Source organism: Daktulosphaira vitifoliae, unplaced genomic scaffold (assembly GCF_025091365.1).
Source record: "Daktulosphaira vitifoliae isolate Bord-2020 unplaced genomic scaffold, ASM2509136v1 Scaffold_1, whole genome shotgun sequence".
Taxonomy (NCBI): Eukaryota; Metazoa; Arthropoda; class Insecta; order Hemiptera; family Phylloxeridae; genus Daktulosphaira; species Daktulosphaira vitifoliae.
Window position 1 is genome coordinate 28,292,882 of NW_026099572.1, and position 10,151 is coordinate 28,303,032.

Here is a 10,151-nt window from a genome sequence, read left to right on the forward strand (position 1 = left end):
AATGTTTAAATAATCATTATAATAATAATGGTATATAAGTGGTAAATCATCTCAATTACAATAATTAAAATTTAAAAAAAAATTATTAATATTTCTTTTTATTGAAATAATGTTTATTTTTTCATCATATTGACATAATTTTAAAATAACATTTTATAAATCGATATTCATCATGAAATGATAAAATATCGAATTTTATTAAATACAATCATTTTAATTACAAGTTATTGACTAGATATATTTTAATTAAATATTGGTAGTTTATGAAAATATAAAAAAAAAAACAATAAGTCAATTTTTTAAATTATTGTCAATTAAGGAAAATTTATTATCCATTGATTTAATCCTGTAACACTGAACATGTTGTAAAATAACTGAAGCTGCATCTTCCCGTTCAATTTCATTTAGACCATCAATTAGCATACCTAATAAGAAAAAGATTAATATAAGAAAATCAATGTAATAATTAAGATAATATTATTTAATATCAGAGTGATTGGTCAAGGATAAGACACTCATTTAATCAAAAACTATTGAAAATCATCAATTTTTGTAAAGGAAATATTGTTTAAATAAAAAAACTACAATTATATGTAGTTTAATAATTTTGTTTCATTCCTTCAGGGATAAAAAATCTAATCTTTAAGTTTCATTGTTGAGAAACCCTATTTTTAGTTCAATATGATAGGAAAAAATTACTAATAACTTTGTTATTATAATTCTTTTTCTAATCAACCGATTGCATTTTAAAATTGTTTATAAAACTAGATTGCAACTAACTTTAATGATAGGCCATAAATTATTATATATTTATTATATCTGTATTTTTTCTTGCTATTGTAAGTGATAGATATGATATAGATTTGACAATAAAAACTGATTTATGTGAAAACATAAAGAAATGATAACTACTATATGCTATACAGTAAATTATCAATAAAAAAATAGTAAACAATCGTTAATCTTTGACAAGTGATAACAGATAAACAGATCATCATATAAAAAATATAAGAACAAAAATGTTTTTAATTTTTTCTTTTATTACATCATTAAATTAATAGAAGTTCCTATTAAAGATAATTAAAACTTAAATTGTTTAACCTTAAAGAATGAAGAAAAAAAATTATTTAACTTTGAATTATTGTAGAGATTTTTTGATCAAATTTTTTCCTCAACAAAAATTGAAAATATTTCAAAGAAAATCTTATTCTTAATCAGTGTATACTAAAAATATTTTTAACAGGATTTCTTAGTTATCTATTAATTATTAAGAGTCCACATTTATTTTAACAAATTATTCAGTTTAATACAAACCAATAGTAGTAGCCGGCTGGCTAGTTGCCCATAAATCAATTAATTTTAGGAAAGGGCTAGTTTGTTCATCATCTAATAATTGCACTTTAGAGTCTAATCCAATATTTAAAGCAAATAAAGCCCAATCTTTTCCTAATGGATGTACTTTATCAAGAAGTTGACTCAACTCTTGTCGGCATAGCATACTTAACTCTGTTAAAGGTAATTCAGAACTACACAAAAGCTTGTCGATCACCTAAAAAAATAACTTTATCTGAATATTTATTTATAAAATTATAATAAGTAAAGTTAATTTTATAATAAATAATATACTCTGTCACATCCAAAAGCTAATACATCTAAAACACATTCTTTTATGTTGGATAAAGGATGAATCACCGTAGATTTGAATTTTGATTGATTTTGAATGGATTTAAATAAATCGTGAACACTATAAGAATGTGGTTGGGTGTTATGTTCAGATAAATCTAAAGGACTCAAAAACTCTTTAATGATTTTCATTCTTGGACAACATTCACTTAGAACCTATATTTTTGATATAATAATAAATAATTATAAGCTATACCATGGATAATTTCTTACTAAATTTATAGAATGTAGAATTTCTTCCAAAAAATAAAAACATGTATAACTTGATGATTGTGGTCCACGTATTTTTATATCTATACAATTATCATGTTCAAGTGATACCATACATTCAATACAGCTTACATAAAATATAGCACCACCATACCACTGGTATAAGAAACTATCCATTTCTTCATAATAGTTATTTTGCAAATATCTAAGTTCAACTTGTATTTTCATAAATATTGAAGTTAACAGTTCAAAGAATGGAGGTTGTGAAGTAAAGCGAACTCCTCCATAACACTTCTCATTATTATTGTGCCATGGTTTCCAAAGTGTTTCATCTTTTTCTCTAATTATATAAGTAGGGAATTCATATTCAATATCACCATCATTGTCATACTAAAACCAAAATTTCATTAGAGATTAAGGGAAAAATAATTTTTAATGCATATAAAGTGACTTACTTGAACACATATTTTCATAGTTTCTAATAACTGTAAAACTGACATAGCATCATAATGAGGAAACATTGTTTGAAAATCATTCGCTTGATATGATCCAAACATTCTTGTTTGATTAATTAAAAAGTCAACAGAAAATAGTGTACCAATAATATTTGTACCAAACCAACTAGGGGAAATAACTACTAAATCTGTATGCAATTCTGATTTTAGATACAGTATCTATATGAACACAATCAATTAATAAAATATCAAAATAATTTTTAAAAAATTTTACTTCGCCCAAATTTTGAAGTTGACGAAGAAGTATACTTAGGTAATGAGTTGTAGCTAATGGGTTCACTTCAAGATGAATAGTATCACAAAATGTTTTCCATGATAATACTGGAAAAGGATGGGCTATTTTTCTAAGTTTAGGCAAAAAATATAGCACAGCTTCACAAAAACCATTCATTCTAGGAATTTCCTTTAAATAAAATATTAAATAGGGTAAATTAATTATTATATATTTAACAAAAAAATAAACAAATATTAATATATAAATTGAAAAAAGCATAATTTTTATAGATTAACTAGTTATGTTTATAACTCCAGAATTGCTGTTGATAATAATGTGGAACACACTTGAAATATAGAATGTGCTATTAACTTAAGTTTAAAACTTGTTTAAGCTTTTTTTTTTTGCGATTAATTAGATTGTGCAAATTAAAAAAATTATTTAAACCTCAAAATTTGTAAATGAAAACAGAGCATTATCATATTTTTTTCTAAGTTCATCCAACAAACTATAACCTTCATGAGTAAATGAGAATAATTTGTTGAGTTTGCTTATACTATTGATACCACCAATTACACTATGTTTCTTTTTGAGTTCCTAACAAAAAATTTAAAATACTACAGACACATGCTAAAATATTCTTTCATGGATTTAAGTTCATAATTTATCAATATTTTTTTTTTATTTTAAAGATCACTTCTTAAGTAGAAGTAATAAAAGTACTAGATTTATAACATTTTAAAATTAAGTTTAATATTGAATGTTACTTATAAGACTTATTTTTATTTTAGAAAACTTTTAACTTATCAACATGATAATAAACACAATCATATTAACAACACAGTTAACATTTGCTAAGAAAAATTATTAAATCTTGCAATACCTTCAAAACTATAATTATCATAGATTAAAATAGTAAGAAGTGGATGTTCAATTTTCAAATTAAACCAAACCAAACATCTAAGTTCTAAAATCTTAAAACTTAAAAATTTAAGGTGAACTTTTTATTGTAAATTGGTTAAAAAATAGAACTATAATCTCCCTGAATTTGTTGAAGAATGATATCAAAAAAGATTTGATTGAAAAATCATCAAATTACTGTTAATATGAAGTCCAATAAAAAATTTGATTGTGTGATCCTAATTCAATTTAAAAATTGAAAATTCGGTTCAATCTCAAAAATTTAAATCTATTACATCACTAATAGTAAATCGATTAATATAATAGGTATAACTAAATCTAGGTCCTTAGTAGACTCTTAATATAAAAAATAAAATAACTCAGTATAATACTAATAGTATCTTCTTTAAAGAGTAGTTTAAATATTTCTTAATTTAATTACCTCATATTAGATCATGTCTATTCATTATTCAGTAAAAAAATTTAAATTATTAGTAATAATAATAATTGTAATATAAAATTTTTATTACATTGTTCATTTGGTTTTTACAATCCCTGAGACCTTCTTTAAAACTCTTAATGCTATTTGAATCTACTTCAAAAATATCAAATAGAATAGTTTGGTCATAAATTTTAAAAATATGTTCATATTCCATTTTAACTTTTGCAATTAAATTTTTTTCAGATTGTTGACTAGTTTTTTTATCATTACTATAACTTGCTACTAATAATACTGGAACTAAATAATTTGAGAAACCATTTTTATCTATAACAATTTTACTACATTTAAAAATAATTTCATAATAATGAAAAAATAATTAATATATTTACTAATAAAATTTGGCACTGGAAGTCTAGCTTGAATAAAACTCAACCAAAATTGCACACTCCTCAGATTATTTTTGAATGAATTACTTTGGCTATAAACTATAACAATTATTTTATTGGGTGTGTTTTGTATAACATGATGATATAAGTTATAGTATGTATCTTCACCGGAAAAATCCCAGAATGTGCAATCACCAATACATGATAATGTTTCCTTAAAAGATAAAACATAAAAGTAAGATTATAAAAACTGCCTTATTATTAATAATTTAAAATTAAAAATAAAAATTATTTATAATATAAAAATAATTATTTTTAAAAATATTTAATAATTATGTAATATTTTTTTAGATAAATAATTTCTAAAACAAAATAATAATAATGAATAATATAATAATAATAATATTAATAAAAAGGTAAAAAATAATATTACTTTTTGTACTATTATTCCTTTAGTACTACCATTTTTATATTTAAGTGAAGAACTTGATGTATAATCAGTAAGACTTATATCATTTCCATTATTATTTTGAGCTTGAGACATAAATGATCCTGAAAAAATTATTAATATATAGTCTTTAAATTAATTAAATTTTTTAAATAAAAAACTTACGGTTATTATTAATTGTTCTCAAAGTACTACGTGATTTTCCAAGTAACATTGAAAATAGTCCAGATTTCAATAGTTTGATAATAGATGATTTACCAGTACCACTATTTCCAAAAAGTAGAATATTGGTATTTTCAATTACTTTATCACTCATTACAAGTTGTTGTATATAATTTTCCTTTGCATTATTCTATATAGAATAAAAATTTTCACTTAGTAGATTAATTAATAGTATTTATAATTAAAAATAATAGAGGTTTTAATTTGATTTTCTTCACAATTTCTTACATGATATTTATAACACCAAAATAAACAAGTAAATGTAGAATGCAATTGCCTAGAATAACAAATTTTTAGGGAACACACCCTGTATTAAAGTATACATCTATGAAAATTGACCCATTGAAAATTATTAATTAAGATAAAACTAAATAAATATTTTATTTAAAATATATCATCAAGTGTTTTCTTAAATGATAATTATAATCTTAAAAAAAAAATTAACTCAATTATTAAAGAATACTATTAAATTATTATTATTAATAAATACAAAGGGATAGAATACTATAAAAGTACAAAATTTTCCTCAAATTATTATATATTTAAACTTATTACTGATATAGTATTCTTAGAACTTCAAATGTCTATTATTAGTGCAACAACAGAATGGTTAGGTTGTTTTGTACTTAGGCAATTTTTGGTAACTTAACTTGATTTGTGTCTGCTTAGCAATAATGCAACAAAAAAAACTATAAAAAAGTACAACAATTAAATAAAAAATGGATAAGTTGAGGGGATATTAATTAATATCCCTTCAATTTATTCATTTTTCTAACTTATAAATATACTTATAATAGTAAACTTAATTAATAATTTTTTTTTCAAATATCATAATTTTACAATCGAGATGACATAAAAAAGGTACTTAGTCACAAAAACTATATTTTTCAGGAGAAGGAAAAAAGGTTTAAAAAACAAGCATACTTGTTTTTTGCTTTATTTATATTTTATACAACAATTTTTTTTCACAATATTATGATTTTTATTAACTACGTTTTTCATAAAAAAAAAAGAAAAGATAGATTTTTTTGTACTTGGTACCTTTTTGAGGCCTCAACTCTTAATACAAAATAAAAATTAAACTTACGGAATTTAGTTTACTGAGTATTGAAATGATTTCTTTTTGATTATTTTTTATGGCAGTAATTTCAGGTTTTATATTATCTACACTTCGTCTTTGAGGGTCACTTCCAGCTATACATAAATACCTTCATTTATTGCAAACATAGTCTATTAGGAAAATGAAGATTGAACTATACTTATTTATATTTTTAAGTAAAATTACCTAACAATTTCTACATGTCCATACTTGGATGCAATGTGAAGTGGATAAAGTCCTTTACTATTAGGAAATTCAAAATTGTATCCTAAATTAATAATAGTTTCAATAACTTTAAGTAAACCTTCTTGGGCTGCAATATGAATAACAGCATTGCCATCCTTTTAAAATTACAATATTATAATTGAAATATCAAATGATGGATAATTAATTAAAATTAAAAGATAATTTAATTTAATAAACTTTTTTCCATAAAAAATAATATGATTTAATGGTACATAGTGCAATAATTTTAATAATTTTTCCTATATTTTGAATTTTTTTAGAAAAAAATGTAAAATTTAATTATTACGTATTCAATCTTATACATTAAAAAAACTCTTTGAATCATGATAATTTTTAAGAGATAGACATGGACTTCGAAAAAAAATAGAAATTATAAGTTATTGCAAATGACTTTTCAATTTTTGTTACATTATTAATAGTATCCAAATTTTCTGGCATTTTATTGATTATACTTATGGCAATATCTTCTTTTTTCTCATAAATAGCCACAAATAAAGGTGTATTTAGATTATTATTCATTATTTCGATTGTTGTCATATCAAACTCAAGTAATTTTAAAACACAATCATAATATCCAAATTGACAAGCAATATGTAACGGAACATCACCATTCTAATGAGGTCATACAAAATATTTGTTTATAAGTATATTCAACATATTTAAACTAAAAAAATTGTGTTACATTATTTTTCTTCTTAGCTACTTTAGGTTCCTTTTTTAATAATAATTCAACAATTGATGAATGGCCATTACAACAAGCTAAATGTAAAGGAGTATTTCCATGTATGTCAGTAGAATTTACACAAGCTTCTTTGTTTAATAAAAGGTTAACTATATTGTGTAATCCATGCAAAGAAGCCAAATGTAATGCAGTTTGGTGTTCCTATAAATAATTCAGCGAAAAGTATTTAGTACATTCTTTTACTTATTTAGTTTTATGACACTTACATTATTCTTTGATAGAATTACTTCCTTATCAAAATGAATGATCAAATTATGGGTCCCATTGTCATCAAAACTATTTTCTAATAACTGTATCAGGGACATACTTGCAATAATTCAACATTAAAAATTCTCTTATTTACGTTTGAGAATATAATAAACAAACCAAAACATTATAATGATTATTCCCAAGTAAATAACATTAAATTTAACAAATCAATATATAGATTTTTTATTTTACATAGCTTATACTTAATTATAATTCATTATTTATCTACTAATTTTTTAAGGTTTCCCATTTAATTATATCTTTTTATCAATGTTATTTATATATAGTAGCTAATACATATTTCAGTTCACAGAAGCTATTTCAACTTTATTGGTGAAACTATTTACAGAAGTATATCAAACGGACTGAGTGCCGCGATCTACCCCACTCATTACTTTAAACATGTGTTAGTAATCATATCTATACATATTCTTAAAATCATATACGTAATATATATATATATATTTTATACTTGTGGTTATTCTTAAAGGAACTTTATTCAATTGACTAAGATTAATTTTTTTTAATTTAAGTAATTTACAGAAACTAATGGGTTACAAATTTTCTAAAAATGATATTTTCAAAACAAATATAAATTTTAGTGGAAAAGCTAACTACAAAATTAAAAATTTAACAATTGATAACCCTTTTGAAAGTGTTATCAGACTGGTACTTTCTTTATAGAACTCGCCTGGGTTTATTTAACTATTTTCGTACGACACAATTTTGATGTAAAATTTGCTAAATCTAAATATGCCAGGACAAATAGAGTGTGCAGTAATTATAATTAGAACAAATATTGGTTGTAAGTTAATTAAGTTGAGGACCCACAAATTATATTTAACCCAACGAAATTTTCGAAATTGAAAGAAGTATTAAATTGGCCCATTTTTCATGAGCACAATCTGGGTAAAATATAAAATGCCAAGTTTTTATATATCATAGTCCCCTAAAATTTTAGATTTTATTCATTTTAGCTTCGATGCGAAGCTGAGAAGGTATTAATTTTACTATGATGTGGTTTTTTTATCTATTTATTTATTTTTCTGTCTGTTACCACTTTTTCTCAGTTCTCACTGAACTGATTTCTTTCAACGATACGTCAAAAGATCACAAATCGTATCTAGTCGAAGACATTACCCTCAATAATTGAAAAATTTCCCTCGTTCCCCGTAAATGGAGGAAATCTCCAAAAAAATTACAAATTTAAAAATCGCTAATTTTTGTCATTTTTTCAATTTTTTTTACTTAAAACTGCCATAACTTTTTCAAAAATGAACAAATCAATATAATTTTTTTTAAAAAATGTATGGATCGATACAATTTTTTTATAAAAAATATTTTTTATATACCTCTTTTATTCGACATAATTTTTTTTTAAATCGGACCATTTCCCTTAATACAGAGTGGTTCAAAACTTTAAATGCATATAGGAAGTAGAACTTTTTCTACTTAATTTTTGAAAGTGTTCCGAAAATACTGACACTTTTATTTATATCTTAAATTTGTAGTATTCTGTAATTGTCATTAGGCGATAAGGTCCATCGATAAATAAAATCAGTGTGTGCTTGACCCTCCGCCGTGCTGGGCCGGAGCGTTAAGTGATCGATTGTTTTGTTAGTTTAATCGAATAATATTTAATTGTCATATTAATTAATTATAATTATATTTACAAAAAATACTTTTAATGTGTAGTTGTATAATTTTTGTTATTAATATTTTTCACTACAAATTAAAGCTTATGTAATATACTTTATTATGGAAAAAAATGTTCGGACCTTCTTTTGTTTTCATGGTGAAAACAGTCATCAAAGTTTATAAAAAAAATACGATTTTTGTAAAAAAATTCTTTTTTATATTTTTAACTTTATTATGCTATAACTTTTTGAAAAATGTATGGATAAATACAATTTTTTATGGGAAATAATATTTATATTCGTCTTTCATTCGACATACTTTTTTTTTAAATAACACCATTTCCCTTTATATATTTACATATTATAAATATATATAGATATTTATTTATTCATATATTACACTTATAAATCATAAAACTTGTAATCAGGATATAAATAAGGAAATAGGAGATCATGTAGCTTTTGGAATAATCCATCATTTTTTTAAAATTAAACGTTATCAACAGATTTGCATCGAAACGTTTTTTTATGATAGTGATTTTAATTACTGTCAGACATCTTTATACTTGACCCAATTATGCCACATCCCTACTGTGTAGCGAGCCCACTATGCTGGGTTTTTTTACAATTCTTCGTAAATAATTTACAGTTATTCACAAGTTTTCTGCAATCGTAAACAAACCTTTTACATGCTTCATTTAATAAAAAAAATATATAAAATGCATGATTTCATATAGGTGACATATTTTTATATAAATTTTTATAATAATAATTTTTCTGTTGTATATCTCAAGGCACAATTATATACATACATTAAAGGCTGAGTGCAATAAATTATAATAACACAAATTATTACAGAATATTTTATAAAGCACTACAAAAATATAATATAATATTTGTCCCTCTTAGCCCCCTGTCGAGAGGTAATTCTGGTTACTCATACTTAAATACTAATGCCTTACTTAACTAATTAAAATCAAGTCAATATTTAAAAATCATGAACTAAATACATAAACTATACTATCCAAATGTGTTGTGAATAATAATTTTACAGGTAAAGCGAAAGTGACGTAAGTCAATTTTTATAATTTTTTAAGAGAATTGTTTGAAATATTTTAATCACATAAAAACTAATATAAATGTAGATTTAGAAAATTT

The 10,151-nt window shown here is 23.0% G+C and overlaps 1 protein-coding gene across 1 annotated transcript; it reads right to left on the reverse strand.

The window, feature by feature from the left end:
- Window positions 1-127: 127 nt before the first annotated feature.
- LOC126895868 (death-associated protein kinase dapk-1-like) lies at window positions 128-7,720 on the reverse strand. The gene is made up of 15 exons (XM_050668149.1): window positions 7,314-7,720; window positions 7,048-7,248; window positions 6,774-6,977; window positions 6,306-6,460; window positions 6,108-6,228; window positions 4,964-5,150; window positions 4,784-4,902; window positions 4,354-4,564; window positions 4,053-4,288; window positions 2,623-2,811; window positions 2,349-2,567; window positions 1,897-2,283; window positions 1,627-1,839; window positions 1,315-1,549; window positions 128-425 (listed from the first exon to the last, which is right to left on the reverse strand). Exons 1-15 carry the CDS (start codon window positions 7,410-7,412, stop codon window positions 292-294), a joined length of 2,910 nt encoding a protein of 969 aa, XP_050524106.1. The 5' UTR covers window positions 7,413-7,720; the 3' UTR covers window positions 128-291.
- Between the last annotated feature and the right edge of the window lie 2,431 nt (window positions 7,721-10,151).

Excerpts from the sequence above, each read along its gene's own strand:
- LOC126895868 (XM_050668149.1), bottom strand. The coding sequence starts at position 7,412 with ATGTCCCTGATACAGTTATTAGAAAATAGTTTTGATGACAATGGGACC. Across the intron at positions 2,284-2,348 it reads CTATGAAAATATGTGTTCAA|TATGACAATGATGGTGATAT; the intron begins GTAAGTCACTTT and ends TTTTGGTTTTAG. Across the intron at positions 1,550-1,626 it reads TAGCTTTTGGATGTGACAGA|GTGATCGACAAGCTTTTGTG; the intron begins GTATATTATTTA and ends TTATTTTTTTAG.